General features: G+C 45.2%; 1 protein-coding gene and 1 long non-coding RNA gene across 4 annotated transcripts in view; one reads left to right on the plus strand and one right to left on the minus strand.

Moving 5' to 3' along the window:
* Positions 1-1753: 1753 nt before the first annotated feature.
* The window catches only part of Bcl2 (BCL2 apoptosis regulator), a 168191-nt gene continuing 146636 nt past the window's right edge, over positions 1754-23308 (minus strand). For all 3 annotated transcript variants that reach the window (XM_029538377.1, XM_021197920.1, XM_029538378.1), the window contains one exon: positions 1754-3440. In XM_029538377.1, the coding sequence (XP_029394237.1) occupies positions 3306-3440 (135 nt within the window). In that variant the 3' untranslated portion in view covers positions 1754-3305. The remainder of the gene's footprint in view (positions 3441-23308) is intronic.
* Positions 1973-23308, plus strand: part of LOC110321593 — a 31508-nt gene continuing 10172 nt past the window's right edge. Inside the window, exons 1-2 of the long non-coding RNA XR_002380535.1 lie at positions 1973-2488; positions 2658-2718. This is a non-coding gene — a long non-coding RNA (uncharacterized LOC110321593). The remainder of the gene's footprint in view (positions 2489-2657; positions 2719-23308) is intronic.

Genomic DNA, 23308 nt, shown 5'->3' on the forward strand with positions numbered 1-23308 from the left:
AAGCGAGCTGAGCAGGATGGAGGGTTTTACTTGAACTACATGAAAGTGCTCCCTTAACTGTGGCTCTCATGGAAATCTCAAGCCTTCACGCAAGTTCAGGCCCTGAGGAATCACTGGGGACGAACCTCTCCATTTTTTTTTTCCATCTCTCTTTCAGAGAGCATGGGTGGGCACTGGGGCTCTGGAGGGCCCTGGTCTGCTCTGCTCAGTGGCTCTCTCTGAGTCTCTCAGCCCACTTCTATGTCTGCTTGTCTTTGATTGATAGAGAAATTTCAAAGCTTACAGAGGAGGTGAGATTTGAGTGTGAAGCCCTTCTCAAATATGAACTACATGTAGATGGCTCTCTGTTGCCTGATTGCAAAATAATTAAGGTTATTTAAAAAAAAGAGAGGAAGAAAAAGGCTAGTCAAGGCAGATTCTATGTATACTCTTTGCTTCTAACATGTTTTTAACAAGAAAAAATTGCATCACCAACTACTTTTAGAGCAAGTGCAGCCACAATACTGTCCAGTTCTGGGGTCCAGTGACTGGGAGAATTTGCCATTCAAATCAGAAAACAAAATCCCACACCTGAAGGACTCCTATGAGCTGCTTCTTCTTCTTCTTTTAAATGTATATACATTTTTTTCAAATACTCTACAAATCCAAGTTTGAACAATAGCAACAAAAACAAAAGAGAAACAGGTTTTATATTTAAAATGTCTGTGTTCTTCATCGTTACTTCAAAAAGCAGCTTGAAGGAGCCGGTCACTTGGTGTGTACTGCAAACTGACTCCTCCATTACAATGATCTTGGCAGGATAGCAGCACAGGGTTTCTTATTCCATATTCATCGCGTGGAGAATGTAAACCTTTCACAGGATAATATTTTGCTTAAAAATTAGAATAACTTGAAAAGTTCTGATCATCCTGTTCTCTGAGACCTACTGGGGAGACCTGGCTTTCCTTCTCTCTCTCTCTCTCTCTCTCTCTCTCTCTCTCTCTCTCTCTCTCTGTCTCTCTCTCTGCACAGGGAGGCAGGCCTGGGGGATGGGGGATAAGAGGAGTCCTGATACATCTATGCACAACAGGCCACACAAAGCAACTCTCTGAAGGCCCAGCTGCCATAGCCAGGCCCTAACCCTTTGCTCTGTTTCCCATCTGGGTTTCTAACTGAATGGACATCATGGGTTCAACCAAACAGGCATGAAATCCTAGGTAACTTGAGTTAAATGCTGAATAGTCCAGGGACAAGTAAACCTGGAAGAAACAAGGTCGAGTGGGCAACAGCCATATCCTTCATGATATGCAATCCTGGGGTCTGTGCCGGCAGAGGGGTAAGCTCAAACAACACAGTGGAGGGAACAATCTAGCCCAGCTCCGTCAGTCCCTCGAATCTCTCTGAAGCTGTTCCCACCTTTTCAGAAATGCTTTTGAAGAATCAAGAGACAAATACCTCAAATGGAAAAAGTATCTTTTTTTTTTTTTGTTTGTGTAACTAACAAACATTCTAGAGGTCATAACTAAATACAATTTAAACAATGCTGAGATGCATGGATTCCTTTTGAAAGCAGCTTTTGAAATATCAACCACAGTAATAAACATTGAATGAAGTACATTCCAACATTAATACAGATGAATGGTACAGGGTGTGATAATGCCCCAAAGTTACTCCACAAATACCCCCATGCTAATTCTGAACTTGGGGAAAAAGTGGTTCCCCTCTCATTAGCTGGAATTTCACTTCTTTTGTTATTCCTCTATAATATACCATCTTTTTTTTTTTTTTGGCCCCAGGATGTATAGATAATCTCCACATTCTATACATACCTGAAACTTTTTATTCTCTCTCTCTGTCAGATTTTCAAATAAAACCAAACTACAACAAGATAATGTTTTACATGTAAATCCATAGACATGAGTCATCGACTCCATGAACCTTGCTTCAGTGCTTCCTTAGGATTTATGGCCAAAGTAACTTAAAGTCTTGCTTTAAATGTGACAGCACTGCCAGCAGGTACCTGTGGCCGCCTAAAGCACCACCCAGCTTCTTCTCTTGTGAGGTGGTGCGCCTGCCTTCGCTATGCCCTCAGGCAGGACGGGCACTGCCTGCTTTCTCCTCTCTACAGTGGCAAGTGTCTTAGGAAGAGCAGCTCTCCTGCTCCAGACAGGCCCAGCCTGGTGGGCCTGAGGGTAGCAGACCCCGGTACATGAGTCTCGATATTGCTCTTTCTTACTGGGTAAGTCTGAGCTCTGAGAACTTCCGGACACTCAAGAGACCAGCTGGTCTGTTCCAAACCCGGTGAGGAGGCTGGTGAGGGTCACACTCAGGGCAGGCTGCCCAGGCCAAGTTGCTGAGCCACAGGGAGGTTCTGCAGATGATGGTCTCCATAAAGCAGGCACTTGTGGCTGCCTGAAGCGCTAGGTGACCCCATTCTTCCTGATGCTGAAGAAGACGTCACACATCCACTTCCTGGAATCCAGAAGCCTTTGTTTCCTCCTCGGACAGAGTGAGTATTGGAGGAGGGGTGTGTGTATCCAAAATATAGATTATCTACAGTCAGGGCTTAAGGTACTGGATGATATTATATAAACTGCTAAAATGCTTCTCGGCACAATTGGTAGCTTAAAAAAATAATTTCCTATGATTAAGGGCATTTTCCCATCACTGTCTTTCAGCAGGGAAGTCTCAGTGGGTACCAAGTTCATCTGACGTTTCCAGCCTTTGTCCTCTGACTGGGTGTGTACCATGTGAGTCATATACAAAAGTCCCTTCTCCAGTCCAAGGAAGACCAGGCTTTCTTGTAGGCACCTGCCCCTTCCAGCATCCTGGCCCCCAGGGCCAGTGTATAGAGATCACCTTGAAGCCTTCTCCACAGCTTCTAGCAGCCAGACTACAGGCTTCCCCAGCAGTCAGGGTCCTGTGCCATTTGCTCTTTAGATGGTAGGCCAGTCTGGCCAATATGGAAAACAGATCCATGACCACAGGCACAGGCCAGCAGGTGGAGCCACATGTTTCTTGGCAATTCCTGGTATGGTTTTCAAAGCCTGGAGTTTCAGTGGAACTGTCTTAAATAAATAAATCTTTTTTTTCCCTAAATAATGTAAAAAATAAATGATATTTCCCTTTGGCAGTAAATAGCTGATTCGACCATTTGCCTGAATGTGTGTGTGTGTGTGTGTGTGTGTGTGTGTGTGTGTGTGTGTGTGTATTCTGCTTTAAAAAAAGATCACAACTTTGTTTCATGGTACATCATTGATAATGCATATACTTTCTACTGCTTTAGTGAACCTTTTGCATATTTGTTTGGGGCAGGTCTGTTGACCTCACTTGTGGCCCAGGTATGCACCCAGAGTGATGCAGGCCCCGACCAGGGCCAGGCTGAGCAGGGTCTTCAGAGACAGCCAGGAGAAATCAAACAGAGGTCGCATGCTGGGGCCATACAGCTCCACAAAGGCATCCTGCAGAGGGAGAGAGAAAGAAGGACAAAGAAAGAACATTAGCCACCAAGAGATCTCCTAAGGTCTCCTCATTAGCAGGGCAGAGGCAAGGCACCCTGTGCCCCTCATGCCAGGTAACTTCAGACATCAGAGGGGAATGCAAACCTACTCTTTGGAGGCAATGACATAGAGCAGACAAGAAGCTCTTACTGTACAAAGCACTTGTGAAACAGGGCTAACCCCAAATGATATCATGGAAGGCAGTGGAGAGAAACGTGTTCAGGATAAGTCAGTAAAGACAGGGGAAAACTCGTGGTTTTGCAATTTTTTTTTTTTTTTTTTGGCTTGCACAGCCATTCATAAAAACAATAGAGCATAGTTCAGTCAATGTCTCTCACACATTTTCTTTTTATTGTGTGCTTGCTGGATCCTAGGGACTGTACTAGACTCCTACCATACATTATCTTATTTTTCATACCGATCTTACAAAATCATTTTTGTTCTTCATGTTCAGAAGATGGCAATCTCACCTGCCTGCTGTAACGGGCTGCCAGTCAAGTCACAGGGCGGTTGTGAGGGAGAAGAGCCAGGTCTAACTGCCCAGATTACAGGCTGCAGTTCTGATGGAGAGAGTCAATCTAGCTCACTTGTAGGAATTCACTGAGTAGGGGATTGTTAGGGGTTAAAGAATGTGTGCAGGAAGTGGTAAAGCCAGGATTCGAACCCAGAAATGAGCCAATGCCCTTTGCTCTGCGCCCTCTGCCACTGGGATTCTGGATGGGTGCCACCACACCTAGCTTTTCACACAATGCAGGGAATGAAAAGCATATCTTCATGCTTGTGAAGGACATCCCTTACCAGTGGAGCCATTTCCTCAGCTTTCACACTGTTTTGAGTTTGGCCTACTTTCCCTGCGTGCTTATTATCTATTCCTTCTACATGGAACCACCTCGGAGGACTCTGAAGTGGTCTTAAAGGGGAGGCTAAATGCATGACCAAAGAAGCTGCTCGCATTGCTAAATATCTATTCACACGGCTCTTCTTCACGAATGCCTAGTATCCTGTACCCGATCCTGTAAACAACATTTTATGTTTCATGCAGAATTAAAGCAATATTAAGATATTCTTTTGTGCATAAGGGGTTTAGCCATTCATGTTTTAAAAGAATAAGTTCCCAGAAATCTATTGACAATGCATCAACACTGTTACCAATAATTATGAAGGGATTATCCTGAACTGCCCTTGCGCCCTCATGGCAGCCTTCTGACCCAAAGCACTGTTTGCAAAGTGGCAATGGTTTAAGGCCATGGTTCAGATGAAGGACCATCTTGTCCCCTAGGGATGTTTGAAACTAGCTGGTCCTCATTATTTGAGGCAAATGAGTTATTGGCTGTAGTGGGTAGCTGGCGGGAGTGTCACCATCCCGTAAGGTATGGGTAGCTTCTACAAAGAAGGATGACTCAGATCCAGATACCAATGACATGGAGGCTGAGAAAGTCTACTTTACAGGACACCCTTAGACCAACATTAGCAATGGACGGAGTTGCTGGCCCTAAGCAAACGTTGGGTAGCTCTGGTGGGGCTAGATTAACTTTTGCCAGGAGGGGGCGCAGATGATTTCTTTTTTTATGTATCTATTGTTGGGGATGTCTAAAATTGAGTTCCAGAAAAGACAGCAAAGGGCACGAATGAAATATGTGCAAATATTAGTCACAGATCAGGTTCCGCAAGAAGTAGCCTTCCCTGGGCACGAGGAGGGACCACCTAACAGGTGGGGGTAGAAGAAAGACAGCTGCCACATCCAGTGGTCTTCTCCCATCTTTTTCATATCCACGAGTGTGTGAGCCCCTAAAGGCCCAGTCAAAGATACCCTAGTTCTTCAGGGCATCTTTGATCAAGCTTTCCACTGAGAGGGTCAGGCTGTTTCTTGCTAAAACAAATTAAGCCCTTGGTCATGTGACCTTCCTAGTCATCCTGAGAAAGTGGCAGAAGCAGAGATGGAGGATGGGGGATGGGGAGAGTAGTTTTTCCCCCAGGTTGCTTAGTACATAGAGCTAGGGGACTGAAGAAATGTCTTCCCCAGGCCCTTCCCTTTCTGGAGCTGGGTAGTCCCTTCATGCTTTGACCCCCTTCTCTCCAACAGTCTCTGCATCCAAAGGGCCATTTCCCAAGTGTATTTGTAAAGAAAAACAGCTTTCTGAGAGTCAGGTGAGCTAAATTAGTACCTCCTGGCTGAAAGAGTAGGGGTGGGGTAGGGTGAGGATTTGAAGCCCCAAGGGTCTTGAAAGGCCTCTAAACCTGCTGAAGGATCTGGGTGACCCCTCAGCTTTGAAAATTTTTAGTTTGTGTCCTTAAGCAAATTATACAACCCTGAACCTTATTTTCCTCCCCATGGAGGAAAATAATTGGTAGCTGTAAAGAGTAGCATATGCTCCTTGCATTCCCTCTGTCAGTGTGGTCCCTTTGGGGCAAACACAATGATAGCAAAGTGTCCTGTTGTCTGTCCTCCATCTTGCTGTTGGTAGCTCTGCACAGCTCTACCTGCCTGTGCCCTCCTCTGGTAATGCCCATTTGCTCCAAATCCCTAGGGAGCCAGCTTTAGTTCTGAAGAAGGAAGTGTGAGTAGCTATATCTGCTTGTCCTCTGTTGATGACTAGTCCATTGTTTTGTAGGACAGGGCAGTGGTGAATCATTTAATCCCTGCAGGTTGCCCAAGGCCCCAAAGCCCTGCCCTCTGTAATTCCAAAATGCAAGGGGGCCCTGTGAGCTCTGAACCGAACCTCTGAAGAGCCATTACTTGAGAGAATCCAGCTATTTCATACATCCCAGTAAGGGAGATCTCTGAAATTATTTGAACAGCCTGTCGTTATTCATTCAAGTATGAGATCTATTTGAAGTGCTTATTTGCTTATTTTATTATATATAAGTACACTGTAGCTGTCTTCAGACACACCAGAAGAGGGCAGCAGATCTCATTACAGATGGTTGTGAGCCACCATGTGGTTGCTGGGATTTGAACTCAGAACCTCTGGGAGAGCAGTCAGTGCTCTTAACCGCTGAGCCATCTCTCCAGTCCTATTTGCTTATTTTATGTATTGAAAACAATCAAGGGGCTGGAGTGATGGCTCAGTGGTTAAGGGCATATGCTGCTCTGGCAGAGGACCCAACACTAAGCTAAAGGAGTTCCTTGTCGCCTATGGCATAAATATCATCTATTTCCATGACCGTCTCATCCAACCATTAGCATTTGGAGCTGCAGGTTTGTATTTTATTTCTCTCTGGATCCCTGCTACAGGGGTCTGTCACCCACTAGCCATTTGACAGATGTACATTAGTGGGAGAAGCTGATTTCTTTAACTATATAGCAAGACTTCCAAATCCAATCTAATGGGCATCTTTAAGAGAAAGAACACGTGAAGGCCAACTTGCTGTTCTTTGCAGTCACTTCCAGTTCCTTCCCATTGGAAGGATGCTCAGCCAGCTCACAAAGGGCACTGCACATCACCTACTCTCTGGTCAGCTTCTGTGCTGCATGGTTGCTAAGCATGACATCACTTCCACCTTCATTCCCTGTGAAACTCCACGAGGCAGGTGTCCAGGGCAGCATTTGCCAGCTTACCCTCCACTGGGGACACCTGTAGTGTCTTATCCACACTGGAAAGACACACTTATAAAATTCCCTCTACAAATAAATGCACAACAACCCAGGCCATTGAGGTCTTTGCTACATAAAACGAGGCTATTTCTCGACATTCAGGCAAATAGAAGCTGGGTGCTTCTGAATTGTAGGAGACATGCGAATCCAACATTGACTATTTGCTGATATTAAACTGTTGGGCTCAAGAGGATGCCAGTGAGAGAAGGGGCAAAGATGACAGCAAGAACATAAGCCATCCGTAGAGCCCGGAAGTGCTCCCTGAGGACAAGGAAGCTGTGATTGTCTTGACATCACGTTTGGCCCTGAGCAGAAGCAGAAGCAGAAGCAGGCACTCACGAGGAAGTGGAGGCTTTTTTTCTACCTGAGTGAAGCAGCTGGTGAGGAAGTGACTCCATTTCCTTCTCATCGTTTGGCTGAGCAGGATTTCCTCTGCAGCCACATGTGCTAACTGGGCCCTGAGGGTTCCCTCTGCTGAAAAGGCTAGTGTTGTCAGTGGCTTGCTTGCATCTGTTCCCTGTAACTTTGCTTCTTGAGCCTTCCCTATTCTCCCAAAATACTGAATTCAGGTCTGAGGGGAAAGGAGAGGAAAAAACAGTGTGTGAATACCAAGCTGAAGGCCACACAGCTGCCTGGCCTCAGGTGGTAGAGGAGCGCATTGGTGAGGCATGACAAGTACCTCTTCTTCCTCAGAGTCTCCACTGCTTAGTCAAGGCAACTCAATCTTGGAGAGGCTCTGGGCCTGGAAGGCAGGGCTCTTTGAAGCATAGGCCAAAGACATGCATACAACGAAACCTAATCTAAGCATCATTTGGTTGTAACTTGAAACCTGCTGGACACATGACAGGAGATGAAAAGCCCAAATACAATAACATTAAAGCTTGCCTGCCTGCAATGGGTTGGGCCAGAGAAGTTTGGGATATATTTTGCTATGAAAATCTAGGTCAGATGCAAATGAGCTGGTGGGTCTCAGGAGCCAAAGAGGGCACAGGATGAGAAATGTGAAGACCACCTCATTTCCTGAGCAGAACAGTTTGAATGTAAATTACAAAGGTATCTGTGAGGTTCTAGAGATCATGCAGCCAAAAGGCTGGTCAAAGGGTCCCAGGTCCAAGGGAACTCAGACTTAGCCAGCTGCTACAGGAGTCTCACACGCCAGACATGGCCAAAGCCCTGGGCAGGAACTTGAAGGGTTCCTTGGCTCACCCACCACTTGACTTGCCTGGGTGAGAAAGGACCTGGGGAGAAGCACAGATACAAGCTTGTGATGTGCACCAGCTATGCAAATCCTGCAGGGGGAACATCCAGTTCAGGTCCCTCCTGTATGGGGACGTATGAAAGGCACACATGGAAATGGGTACAGGGTAACAGCTATGTCCTTCCATTCACCAAGTTCATAACAAAAGAGACTGAAGGCTCGATCTGTCCCCAGCCTTGGCATCTCAGCATCAGCCTGCTTGTTCGTTTTGACACCAATCATGATATTGAGGAAGTCACTAAGAAGCCTTTAAATGTGATTTAGCTCTATCGTATAGTTTCTTGGTAATATTCTAAAAATGCAGCTTTAATGGGCATGAATTTTCTCAGTCCACTCAAGAGCTTTTGGTGCATGGAGGCTGACTGACCCTGCAGGGTCTTGGCCAGGAGACTTACAACCTGCTGCAGGGCCTCAGTGGAGGGCACTGGTGCCAGTTGTTTTGTTAGTATGCTAAGTTACCTGCCTAGAAGAGAGAATGGATTTCTTTGGACTCATGAGTTGAGGATGCTGTCCATCATGACAGGGAAGCCATGGTGGCAGGAGTGTGAAGATGCTGGCTAACAGTCTGGCAGAGCTGGAAGCAGAGAGGCAGCACCGAGTGGGCTGGGTTAGAACTTTGGAGGCCTGCCTCCACTCCTGATCAGCCCCACCTCTTAAAGTTTCTACAACCTCCCAAAACAGCACCACCCACTGGAGACGAAATGCTCCAACAGATGAGTTTCTGGGGGCTGTTTTACATTTAAACCAGAGTAGCCTGTTTTAGGGTGTTCCACCCACTCTGCCTGCAGTAGCCTTCGTCTTAGGGCTATGGCCCTGGAAAAGGCTCTCCGTTTCTCTTTCTGCATTCAACTTTGACCAGAGCCCTTCATGGAATGTGATCATTTCTAGCTTTGGATTTACAACATGTTATTATTTGAGGGAGAATATCAGTTTATGTTATTGTACTATTTAAGAAAGTATGATGTGCATGAATCTTACTACAATTAGGTCATAAAAAGATAGCTAGCCAAGCTGAAAAATAGGCAAAGACTTTGAATGGACTAAATGGCCCTGATGTGACCAATAAGAACATGAGAACACACTTGAGATTATTAGTTGTTGGGGAATTGCAGGGGGAACTACATAGAGCTGGTACTTTAGAACTCCTAAGATGGCTGTAATCCCTAAGATGGACAGTAACGAGTGTTGATGAGGGTGTAGAGTGTTGGAGTCTTAACACAATGGCACTGGGAATATAAAAAACCATAGCCACCGAAGAAAACGGTTTGATGAATCTTTAAATAGTGAGCTACTGCATGAACCAAGAGTTTAGTATATAATCAATATAATTGAAAGCATATGCTCATATAAAAACTGTACATGAATATTCATGTCAGCATTATTTGAAATAGTCAAAGAGAAGAAATAATCCAGCTACCTGCTAACTGATAAACAGACAAAATATCGTGTGCCTACACAGTGCAATATTATTTATCCATAAAGGAATGAGGCTCTGCTATGTACTATATGCTGGGTGAACCTTGAAGCAAAAGCTAAACATGAAAGGACTGACATAAAGTTTCAAATACAGTATAATTCCTTTTATAGGACATGTCCCAAAGAGGTACGTTTTAGAGACAAAAATCAGATGAATGGTTGTCAGGAGCTGGGGAGAGGGAGGACTACGGAGTAACTGTCAGTATATACAGAAGTCCTTTTAGACTGATTAAAAAATGTGTTCTAGAATTAGTGTAATAGTTGTAACACCTTTTGAATATTCTAAAAAACAATGAATTGCTCATGGCAAGTGGAATTTCATGGCATATGAACTACATTTAAAAAACTATATTTCTTACAATCCATGGGGGGGATGGTTAACAATTTTACACTATCTGGAATTGGACAGAGTGTCTGATTCTCTAGCTCTGCTCACAGTGGTTTAAGGACTAGGGAGACTCCTTCCATTCTGACTGTCGCCCCCAGTGTTAGCCAAGCAAACTGTGAGGCTTCAGGCCAGCTGAGCACTCCTCACTATGAGGTGAGAGGCTCAGATTGGTGCATGCCTCACATCCCCTTCCTCTGCAAACTACCGCACTACTTGGATATGCACTGTCAAGATCTTCTCTGTTTCTCATGCATCCTTGGGGATATGGCTTGGCATGCGCTGGTGCACGCCAGAATATATGTCAGTATAATGTTGCACGGGGTAACCTCCAGATTCCTCTCAGAGTGGTCCATCTGCATTGCACTCTGCTTCCACAGGCCCCTGCTGGTCTCAGAGCTCCCTGGGCTCAGGTCCCTCTGCTAGGGCCTCTGACCCTTTGGTGTGGGAGAAGGTCCTGTCTCTGGTGATTCTCTGAGCAATTCTCCAGCCTCCCCATACCCTATGTTTCTATAGGGTACCTAGTGTACCGTTCTTTCGTTTTCAAGAGATGGGGTCTTACTATGTTACATAGGTTGGTCTCAAGTCAGGTCAAGTGGTCCTCCCACCCCAGTACCCCAAGTAGCTGTGATCACAGGAATTCACTATTGTGCCTGGCCTTCATGCTAATTTTAATTAGCGTGCCTCAGATTGGGAGAAAAGTGTGAAGCTCTGCTTGTCCTGGGTGCCAGATGGGATTCTCCATGCCTCATGTGCAGTTTAGCATTTTGATAGACCCACCACTGTCTTTCCTGGGATCTGTGGCTACTGTGTGCTCACTCACCTCCTTGTCTCTGGCATCATTCCACCTACTCCAGTGTCTACCCTTATATGAGAGTGGCCATAAGCGCTGATACTCCACAGAACCAGTGGCAGCTAGGAACACTCACCCTGTAGGTCATTCTTTGGGCCACACACACAGTGTTCCACTGTACCTGCCATGTGGCCTGTGAACATGTGGCCTGTGAACATGTGGCACAGCCTAGCATGTCACTGCAAGAGTTAATTCATGAAAATATGCCAAAAATGGGAACTGAAAGCACATGCTTATGAAGTTCTGCAGCTTGGCCTAATCACTGTCGTCAGTATACTGCTGCTGGGGGAAGGGGCAGGGACAAGAGGGGGCTCTTCATTGATTAAACAGGGAAGACCAGAGCTGGGAGCCAAACGTTTGATTTTTCACGTGTTTAAATCAGCAAGTGTTGACTGAGGCTGGTGGGAGGAGGTACAAAGCACCCGAGATTCCTAATGGGGATTTGCTGAAAATGAGTTCAACCCTAGGATGGGATACGTTCCAGTAAGGAGCTTAAAGGAGACGCTCTTCCCATGGGGGACATCTGCTGGGCACTGGCAGCTCCCAGGCAGACCTAGCCTGCAAGTGCCTCTTAAGACTGGAAGTTCCATGCCATATTGGCTCCATAACGCTTTCCTGGAAGACCTACAGCACCTGGAACATCTGTCCCAGACCAGCTGTGGCTTCCACAGGGTGGGCTCTTCCTACAGGTTTTGGTCTAGGACAAATAAGTCTCACACTCTTCTGAAAGCTCACAGCCTAATAGCCCACTTCAAAGTACCCCTCAAGACATAACCCGTCTCAACCTGCTCCCAGGCTCCTACTTGGCAGCCCAGGGAACCATTCACTCTGTGACAGTCAAAATGACCGAGATGGCCCATCAATCCAGCCATCAGTAAAAAGAAGGGTGATTATGTCTCCTCTGTCTCAGTCAGGGGCTGATACACAGTGGTAGACTCCGTGTGTTCCATGTGGGCGCGCTCAGGAAAATCTGCTTTTGTTTTGTAGTTTACGACTTAGCTCAGTTCACCTGGAAAGACTCAGCATGAATAAAACCAGATGCATTTCAAGGCACACTGGCTGGCTCTCTGACAAACCTCTTCCTTCCTCAGATGATCTTCCCGAGGCCAGAAAGGACAGCCCACTCTAACGCAAGGAAAATGCAAAGTGTCTGTCGCTGACAACAGCTGTTAGTGATGAAGCATGTGAACACTGGGCAGGGTCAAGGCTAGAGTTCTGCCTTCAACCTCATTAACACAGGGATGAGATATGCTGGTGTGGCCATTTACAGAGCAGATCTTGGTCAGTGTTCGGTCTCTTGCCAAAACGAGATGGCCATATATGGAAAGAGGGAATGAACGATAGAGGAAAGGGGAGGGGAGAAAGATGGATGGGTGACCGAAATCTTCTCCATCTGCAGAACCTCTAGGGCATGTTGACAGCTGACTGACCTAAGGCCACTATCCTGCAGTGAAGTGAGTCTGCTGTGGATATGAGCAAAGTCAGGGAGTCATGTGGGTCCACCCACTGGACAAAGCCCACCAGTGTGAGGGGTGCTCTTGGGTACTTACTGGAGTGACTGTTCCTGTCCTCTTGTATTTTATAGCATGAAGCCTGCCCAGTGCCTACAGAAGGTCTGCATGTATTTGCTGATTAGACTACAGCAAGAGTTGAGTCATGTCTCTGGGCCTATGTGCACCAGTGATTCCTCAGTCAGAGCTGAAAGTTCTTCAGCTGGATTGGCATGTCAGTTGTCAACACCCGAGTTTCTACTTGAGACTTTCCAGTAACCCCATCTACTGAAACTATGATGCTGGACTGCTAAAATAGTAGCCAGTGAAGCAATATTTACTAAATGTCTTTGTGTACAACACTGTATTAGTACTTCAGGGGAAGCCAGTGACCACCGCTTTGTGTGACAGTGAACCATACAGCAACACTACACTCATTACACAAATCAGTCCTTCCACACATGCCCACTCAAGAGCGCTTCACCCTAAAGGCATCAGAAGTTCAGGTTTGGGTAGGTGAAGGCGTTAGTGGGGGGCACTAGGTCTATCAAATTGTCATTTTTAGCAGCAGCACTTTATCCATGTACAACGTAGTTTTCATAAGAAAATTGGTGTAAACATTGGAAGTTCCTATTTTGTGGAGGCTTTTTGCAGAGCAAAGAAGCCTGGTCCTACTCCCTTTGATCTATCTTTGGAATCTGAGTCAAGCAACCCAGAGGGAGTGAGAGCATGCACTGAAGCATTTATCTAGTATCTACTTCTGGCCAGACACTAAATCTGAGATTTGGAGTGAGAACTAACTACTGTGCCAGGCCCCTCAGAGTAGCCTTTATAAACAACAGGAGACAAGAGAATAACATCAGAAAGGCCCCTCAGCTTGGTCCAGGTTACAGTGAGATTTGAATCTAAGGTCATACAAGCCCTACAGATAGATGTGCTTCTTCAACCACATTGTGATTTTCCTGTAGGAGGGAAAAATTATGTACAAGAGCCAGTCCTTTGGAGATGCATAACAAATGAAACTAGGAAGCTAAAGGGGCTCAAGACTGACATGGCAGAACAGACCCATGCCTTAAGGATTTCAAAGACAGTGTGGTAAGTAGCTCACTGCTAGCTTTGCCTAGCATGCATGAGGTCCTAGGTTCAATCCCTAGCACTGGAGGAAAAAAGTCAAGTAGAGAAAGCTGAGGATGTTCATGGCATGGAATCAACTCAGGGGTTTGGGATTGTCCCGAGACAGGTTCCAAAGACAGCCAACTGATATCCACAGCCGAGCAGGGAAGAATAATCCCTTGAGGCTGCATTATCAGAGAAAGGACCCTGTGACCACGGGAAACCACAAGTCATGGGGCCTCCCGTGCATACTGCAGAACTAGATCCCACGGGAATGTATGTGGTGCACTCTGGTCTGTGGTCTGGCCCTGTTGGCTCAGACCACGCGTCACCTTGCACCTCAAGAGTGTTTACACTGATAGAGACTCCAATCCCGAAGGAGAAATTCTTTCCATGTAATTCAGGGAAAGCCCTCCTGCTACAGAGCTGCTTTACAGGGAATTCTGGAAAGTGAAGGAGAACAAAATTTCCCTGAGTCACAAAAACAAATCCCACCTCTGGCTTGCTTAGAATATTAAAACAGCTGCCCCAAGAACTTGTGGAGTGACAACTGGATTTTATTCCTTTCTGAGAATCTATTCAGCTATTCTGCAGAATCAAAAGGGATAGTGCCTACAATGTAAGGAACCAGTGACAATTTCCATTCTATAAGCTCCCAAGGAAGGCATGTGGAGGGCTGCTCTGCCACAGTCCAGACCCAGCCAGCAGCCTTCGTCCTGGAAATGTAGCTCCCAGATGAGGAAGTCTGCTCTGCTGAAATACTACTCTGTATTTTTTATTATTATGCAAAGGTCTTTAAATCCCTAAGACCCTAGGCATACAGCCATTCACAAGACCCCGCTTATAGTCACGGACCACTCCCTATGTTTGTTTCTGAAAGGCTGGAGTTTTGTGGGGCCAGTCTGTGATTTGGGCTGTGAGACCTAATGAGCCATACCTGGAGTTGCATGTGTGTTAGAACATTTTCAGCATAAGGTCTCTAATGTACCCAATTGAGGAGAAAAATGGGAAGCTGAGTTTGGGGCTGGCACATTATTGGTATGTAGACAGTGGCCCTGAGTCCCACTCCACCTCTAAACGGGGTGATGGGGGTCTGAATCCCCCTCTGTGGGCTGTTCCTGACCCAACAGACAGGTATGGGGGACACAGTAGAGGCTCGATGAAAAGACCCAAGTGGGTGCTGGGAGGCCTCCAGACTTGACTTCCCAGTCTCTAACAGTGCTCAGATAGGATACCACTTTTACACCGCATGTCTCCCCACTCAATCCCTTTCCAGTCTCCTCTTCTGGCTACATTTTGCCTTGTATTTCCATTCCATCCTTGACTCGAATTTTAAACAAAATTTTGTTTCTCTATTTTGATTTCTTTCATGTATTTTTCTATTTGGATCTGCTCTGACATGAGCAGGTAGCAATTCTCCACACCTCCTCATTTAAAAGACTAAAATACTGACTGCTTAGCACAAATAAGATCTCTTTAGTCCCAAGAACTTCTGAGTCCTACCTTCCTGGGACATCAGCCCTCTTCTGGATAGGAGGACCCCCGGCAGTGGATACTGACATAGAACTTGGACTGTGCTTGATGCCTCCCACTCTTGACAGCCCAGAAAATGGTACCATGAAAGGCATGTAGTGCTAAGCATTATGGGAGCCAATTGACAGTGGAAGTCTGACATGACGCTGAGCCTGTGAACCAGGCTCAGTCTGCCAGAGGTTTATTCTACTGCTGCCTTCAGCCTCCACAGAGTTAAATATTGGTACTGTAATTAACTAAGAGGGGTTTTGTTGGATAAAGGAGAGTAACAAAATGGGCTAAATCTCATGTTTTCTTGGTGTGTTTTTATTCCTGAAATATTCTTAAAATCGTAAGTCTTACAAGTTCATGTGCTTTTCATATCCGTTTGAACCTGCAGGATCATTTAAATGTCCTGGGCAGTAATCCCAGTCTCCTAAAACACCTGGGAAATGGACATGTGTGTACATTAGTGTGTGTGGGGATGTGTGCATGGGTTCCTGCATGTATGTGTGCATATGTGTGTGTATGTGTGTGTGCATATGTGCGTGCATATATGTGTACATGCATGTGTGTGTGCATTATGTGTGTGCATGTGTGTGTACATGTGTGTGTGCATTATGTGTGTGCATGTGTGTGTACATGTGTGTGTGCATTATGTGTGTGCATGTGTGTGCATGCATATGTGTGCATATGTGTGTGCATGTGTGTGTGTGGAATATGGGGGGTTCAGAGTGATCATTTCACACACACCCTTGAGACATAAGCCCATGGTTGATGATGACAGCTTTAACCAAGTATGTTCACTAACTTGGCATGTCACTTGGAAAAAGGTAATTATTTTTCTAAAAGTTACTCTAAATTAAAAAAAAATTCACTGTCATGTGTTTATATTGTATTTTTGCTAGGAAAACAAGAATCCCACATTTTAATATCTGTAAGAAGAGCATCATTTTTCAACTTTTGATTAATCAAGTAGTTAGTGTTTTTCTTTTCCAAGACAGGATTCAGCTATGTGTTCCTGGCCTGGCAGCAATCCTCCTGTCTCAGCCTTCTGACCATTAAGATTACAGGTTTGAGCCACCACACCACCTTTCAAAGCACGACTCTCCAGTGTGCTGTCCTGGCTTGGCAGTTCTTTCAACTATCCTGGGTAGATGACTATATGTGCCAATCTGATGTCCCCAGCGATCCTGTGCTCCAGATAAGCACAAGCCATTGGTCTGACTGGAGACCACTACTTTCTCAGCTCCTATAAATACCCTGATGATGTACCTTCAGGAACAGACATTAGAATCCCTGGCAGAGTTGTTCAAGTCCCCCCCCCAACCTATTTCTGTATAGGAACCTACACAATAACTATATAAGATCCCAGTTCAAATGGAATTAAAGCCATATTTCAACAACACTGAGAAGAAGAGTTCATGAAAACCTAGAAGAGCTTTTAGTTCCTGAGATGTGTCCTATGTATCAGGCAAGCCTACTTATAAGCTCATTGCAGGTAACTTTTGGTGGCAAGTCACTCCATCTACCAGAGATGCTGCCTGGATTCTTCCTGTTCTTCACACAGCAGAACTAGATATTATCAAGATACTACTGGGTCCTTTTTGGCTTTGGCCTGAAGGTGGCTCTTACATTCACTTGAACACTATGTTTTGCTGAAACCTTACATGTTTTCTCCATGAGCCTTCCCATGTCTTCCTGCCTCTTCTTAGACATGACAGAGAGGGAAACAAGTTGCTTTTTTAGGCTTCAAAAGATTGCCGAACTGTATTTTTGTTGTTGTTGTTCCATTTTCAATAACTCAAAACTCTTTGAGATCCATTACATCAACCTTGGCAAGTAGGTAGAGCAAGCAAATCAGGCTCCCCTAGTTTGGAACCAAAATGAGGATCATCCACACACCCTCTTTCTATCTTTATCAGGACTATATTTTTTCCTTTTAGCTAGATGATGTATACTTTTAACATTCCAGGATAAAGGTGTCTGTGATATGAAAGTCATAGTAAACGAAAAGAAAAAAGAAATACAATTACAAAGGATGAGAAATGGTATCATTTTTAGTGTGGAATGCTCAGAGAAAAATCAAATTTTAAAAATTATCAGCACCATATAAATGGAAAAGAATATAAGAAAGGACTTGTTATTTTAGAAATTAGCTTGTTCTTTAATCTTTCTGGCTCTTAGACTTCCCCCCACCCCACCCCCTGCCCTGTCTCTTAGATATGGTCTCACTATAAAGCCCTGACTGGCCTGGAACTCACTCTGTAGACCAAAATGGTTTCATACTCATAAAGCTCTGCCTAATTCTGCATCTCCAGTGCTGGGACTAATGGTATGCACCACCTTATATGGCTTACTGGCTTTTCCTGCTCCCAAATTTGCTTTTGGCACTGAACAAGAGAAAACCCCACAACAATGTAATCATACTATCCTACTAAGTGGCAATGCTATCCTACTAAGTGGCAACTGAGCTCCCAAGTTGCAGACCTATTGCCTAGAACATAGGACTCTAAAATGACCATTGAATAAAAGTGAACGGATGCCAAAGGTGGAACAGACAACCTTCTCTTTCACTTAGTTATAAAAGTGTTTATTATAACTAGAAATAGATAAATGCCATGTTGTGGTTGATAAAGTATGGTCAGATCTATAAGCCAGAGTAACACACAATTCAGTAGGAAGCTACCACTATGGTTTTGCCTATTTTTACAGATTAACAAGAATATGTCTTTCCCAAAGATACATGCTAACAGTGGACCCAGAACTGAACTCAAAGTCTTGACATAATCTCTATGTCCTATAAGTCATTCTATAACATGGTCCCCCCTCAATATAACATCTAGATAAATGGGCTTGTTTGGAGCCAAAGTATTGTGAATACCTTGAATACAGAGTTACCTGCTTACTTGTAACATCTCTGTTTGATAAGTTTAAATTGCAAGAAAAAGAAAACTCACTTATATTCTAAATGTTGGATGATATTGCAGAATTTACTCTTGTTTCTGCCTGTGCCCATTATCCAGTCATCTGCCACCTCCACCCATGAGGAAAGGAGCTGGGATCATTTATATGTTAACAGTGAGTGTCCAAACAACAGCATATTAATAAGCCAGCCTTCTCTTAAAAGCCTTTTCTTGATGGGATCTCCAGTTTTTCATTCAGGCATGAAAAATCACAGGATCATGACCTGGCATGGGTGAACAGCAACGGGGGAGGGGAATGGAACTGGCAATTCCAAGTTCCAGCTTTCTAACTACTTTCTCTTTGGAATCTAGCCCAAGGACTGCTTGCATGGCTGTCTGTGCAAAGGGCCCCCTTGACATCAGGACTCCAGCTTCAGGGAGAGAGAATTCCTGTACACAGATACAGTCGGCCCATTCGTTCACTTGGGGCAACCTAAAAGGGAAAGAAAGGGAAATCCGAACTCTGCTCTTAGCTGTACAGGCACAGGACCTACATCAAGAGTTTCTCTCACAATGTCCTGTGTTCTTGTCTTCCCGCACTTTTTGCGAAGGAAAAAATTAAAAGAGGAAGAAAATTCAAAGAAAGGCTATGTACCCCGTAAGGCACAAAATGAAAGAAAACTGAATTTTCTGCCCACTGGGCAATGGGGTCATTTTCCTCTTTTATTTCAATGTTCACCTCTATTGTTTTGTTTATTATTTCTCTCAGTTTGTCATTTCTGCCCCTTAGCATTTTTTCTTTCTTCCCATACTCATTTCTGGAGTTAGGATCCTCCCTTGCCCGTGAAATCATCACTACTATGCCTTCCGGCCTGCTCTTTGACCCCCTCTCCCAAGGCTGCCATGAATTCTGGAACCAAACTCCTGTTCTGCCTTCTAGGGAGCTGCTGGACCCTCACTCGCCCGCAGCCTCTGTGTGAGGCTTAAGAGATAGGGTAAGTAAAATACCCAAAAGAAGCTGAATCTGGGACAGCAAGATGGCTCAAGAGATAAGTGTGCTTGTTGTCAAATCTGGCAACCTGAGTTTGATCTTTGGGATCAAACGTAAGCAACACCTCTACCCCAATGCACACAAGTAAGTGAGTGTAATTAAGGACAAACAAACAAAAAAGATGGAAGCTTAGGTGGTATTCAAAAAAAAAAAGTGTTTCTGGGAAAGAATGCAACTCGAAATGTAGAGCTTTAGAAGAGCTGCCGGGAGGGGAGGGGAGGGGAGGAGAGGGGAGGGGAGGGGGAAAGGAGGAGAGGGCTGCTGGCTCCCCAGCAGGCCCTGGGTAATTCCTGTCCTGGGTTTGACAACAACACTGAGTATGCAGGCTGCTGCTCATCCTGACTATTGAGGTCTCAGAGCAGTTTCCATAAATTACTCCTCCAGTCATCTTGGTTTCCTCTTCTGCAGGGCGACATGGGGACACTCCCCGCCGCTCTCATCTCTTCCATTGCCAAGACGGCTTTTCCCCCTGCCTGTGCATTTTCTATAAATTAGCCACACAGATTAGTCAAATTAAACTGTCTAGATTTCCCCCCAAAACTCCCATCCTCATCTTGATGGGGTGCTATGTGTCCCTAAGTTACTCTCACCTCCACTTTCCCACACCATCTGGTCTCCACTGACTAACACTCACACCAGCAGCATCTGATTGGCTTGTGTTATACAGACCGATCCCCGGGTGGACACAAGGGGAAACACAAGCATTCTCCCTCTGGTGATAGACTAGTGTGTGTGAGGTCAGAAGGGCAGGGGAAGAAGAACATCCTGCCATACAAGTGCTCCCAATACATGGCTGCAAGGGCTTGGAGAAAGGTCAGTCTATTCAGGGAGGGAGCTGTGTGCAGGGTCAGGGGTACTTGTGTGCACAGGGGATGCTAGTGGCCCAGCCTGACATTTGGGTATCAAAAAAATTCTCATGGAAAAGATAATTGAGGTGAAAGTTGGCACTTATTACATTTCTGTCAGTCCAACCCCAAATTCTCATAGATCCTAGTCATGTGGATAATGCTAATTTCCTTGGCAGCCCCAGATAAAGTTCTTAATTTGATTTAAGTCCCTTGGAGATTAGCACTACTATAAATGTTCAAACACAAGCAAGCTGTAACCAAATGCCCACTACACACTGGCTTTCTGATAGCTGGAGGCTTTCAGTGGTATATGGCTAAATGGACTCACTGGCTAATGCCAAGGCAGGGTTCCTTCTCACAGGAAGCAGCCAACATGGGTGTTAACTTATGTATGGAATGTAACGAAGTTGGAAGAACAGTCTGGATGATAATCAGAAAAATACTAATTCAGAACTTCAAGCAAGGGTTTGGGTAGGGGGCTCTAGGACTGCAATCAGAACAGGCTCTGCTGGCAGCCAACCTGCAAAACCTCACCTTCATGTTCTAATTAGTTTGTATTGCTTGCACATGATGCCACACACACACCCCGCCACCAATAGCTATAAATAGATATCAAGTTGTTTGTTTATCTAAGAGAAAATAAGGTTTGAATGCTTAGAATCTGCATGTGACACTAAGCCAGTGTGACTGTTTAGAGCACAGAATTTGTACGCCTCTCCCAACTGGGGTTTTGATGTGGTCATCACACACCTAGTAGAGCTGTCCCCTGGCAACACCTTGTTTGCCCAACTTGAGGTGCTCAAAAATATAAAAACATTCCTGTTTTTTAGAAAATTCTAAAACGAAAGGTTATTTCATCAACTTGCCCAAATGGAGCACAAATATCCACGGCTTGTTTGCTTCCTCTCAATTGAGAAACTATTTTACTTGGCCTTTGACTCTGTGTGACCTTCCTTCTCCACAGAGGGAGAAATTCTGGTCTGGGGGAGAAGGAGGGAAGAAGGGAGTGGGAGAGAAGAAGAAAGAGATAGACGGAGAGAATGAGGTGAGAACCAGTCAGACTTGATTCTGAACTTGGTGTTCCTAGGGCATACTTGCCTCTTGCATTCTTGGCTGAAGGTACAGTTATTGAAGGGGTGGGAATCAAGTGAAGAAATAATGGAATATTATCACCTGGCCAGCCTGTTCCCAATCCTTGGTGTAGTCACCCCACTACACCAAGTTAAGGCTGCCCTCCAACCTGTAGCAATCCTTCTGTCTCAGCTTCCCCGGTGTGGGATTACAGGAGTGTGACTACACTCAGTCCCACTGTGTGCCTTACACTCCATATGACCTCTGATGACTGCATCTGCTGAAGCCATGACCTTTAGCTGAAAGGCGGCCTTTCCCTTTGTACCCACTCTGGACTCAGTTCAAAGGCTACTTCCTCCAGGAAGTCTTTCTGGTTCAAGTCCCTGCTCTCCATCAACTGAGTAGTGGTGTTTACTCACTGTGCCTCAACTCTGTTTTAAGGGGCTTATGCACATTATCGCCTGCCTGTCTCCTGTTCTAGGGAAGGGTATGCATTTCATCTGTCTGCTTTCTGGGATCTAACAGTGTTGGGTAACTTGGCAAAGCTGTGTGTTTACACAATGGCAAAAAGAATACAAACTAACACTACTCAAACAGGTCCATAACAAATGTGTTGTGCTCAAGGAAGATAGCTACGTTACACGTTTTAAAAGAGGCTCAACACTGTCTAGGACTTTAAGCCTGGCATGCTGAACTGAGTTCCAAAGTCACCATAGCACAGATTTACCTTGGTCAATCCACAAGACATCTTTGACCCTCAGTATATTCTTCAAAGGGTTAACTTTGTAGAGTGTACAGAGATAAAGTGTACAGGCTCAGGGTAAGAATGTCAAGGGAGTTTGCAGACTAGACAGGAGCCAAATGGCACTGTGGTTCCTTTATCAAAAACAACAGTAAATTAAATACTTAGAGAAAGGTACTAGACTAGAAGACAGTATAACTCTGGCTTCAGGGACAGCCAGTGTCTCACAAAGTTGAGAAGCCATATGATAAGTGCATCATATTAGGGGCTCTTAAGGGAGTCAAACAGATTTCCACACAAGCATTCTGTGCACTGAGTGATGGTGAGTTAGGTAGAAAAGGGAGTTATCTGGGGTCAGCTTGCTAGCATCAGTGGAGGCAATGGCTAAAAGGTGGTTGGTATGCTTGAGAATAGCCTGCTTGCTCTCTGCTCCCCACTTTTGGTGTAGAGTGAGAAGAGCAATAATGGGCAAGAGCAACAAGGGGACCAAGAAGTGCAGCTACCTACTCTGAGTGCTGGAGGCTTAGAAAAGAGATGCCCTGTTTAGCCAGATGCTGAGCACCATGCAAACTGCAAGCCATTGTAGCTTTTGCCCTGAGCTTGGGGTCACCTTGATCCCCTGCCATCCTAGAATGCTTGTCACTCCTTGTCTCTTCTGGGCTCCCCAGCCTTGTTCTCTTGGCAGGTCAGAGGTATATCTTCCATATCTCAGGCTCATTGTCCAGTCACTGAGAACTACTGGGGCAATCAAAGCAAGGCTTGGACTGGACTGGGACTCTTCTCTTTATTGTTTGAAGACATTTCTCAAGTCTTGAAGGTCTCAGTTAATACCCCTGAGGTCTGTTGAGAAGCAAGCTCTAGCAACAAAGCTGAGAAGGCACCAGAAAGAGGTGAATAGAGCAAGAGTTGACACCAAGGCTTCTCTGGCCTCGGAGAAGCAGCATCAAGTGTCAGCAGAATGCCCCAAAGGAAAATTGCAAATTTCCTTTCTTCTGTATATCAGCCCAGTGATACTGCCAGGTTTAGGACTTGCTTCAGTGATAGTTTGAGTCGAATGGCTCCTCATTAGGGGAGAGGAAGGGCATGGGCATTCCTGCGTGTTTAGCAGTATTCTTGGCTTCAAATGCTAATACAAACTCTTGTCTATGGATGACAACTAAAAATGTCCCGAGGGCTGGGGAACATTCAGTCAGTAAAATGTTCCCCATGCAAGCATAATGATCTGAGTTTGTTCCTTAAAATTCATATTTTCAAAAGTTACGGCATGGTGGTACAGGCTTGTAATGCCAGCATTGGGGAGTCAGAGGCGGGACCATCCCGGGCGTGAATTGGCCCACCTATCTAGCATATTTGGTAAGCTTCAGGAAACTGGTAGACCCTGCCTTTAAAAAGGAGGATAGTTTCTAAGAAACAGCATCTACAGTACATGTACATCACACACACACACACACACACACACACACACACGCACACACACGCACACACACGCACACACACGCACACACACACACACATCACACACACACACG

Source organism: Mus pahari, chromosome 5 (assembly GCF_900095145.1).
Source record: "Mus pahari chromosome 5, PAHARI_EIJ_v1.1, whole genome shotgun sequence".
Classification (NCBI taxonomy): Eukaryota; Metazoa; Chordata; class Mammalia; order Rodentia; family Muridae; genus Mus; species Mus pahari.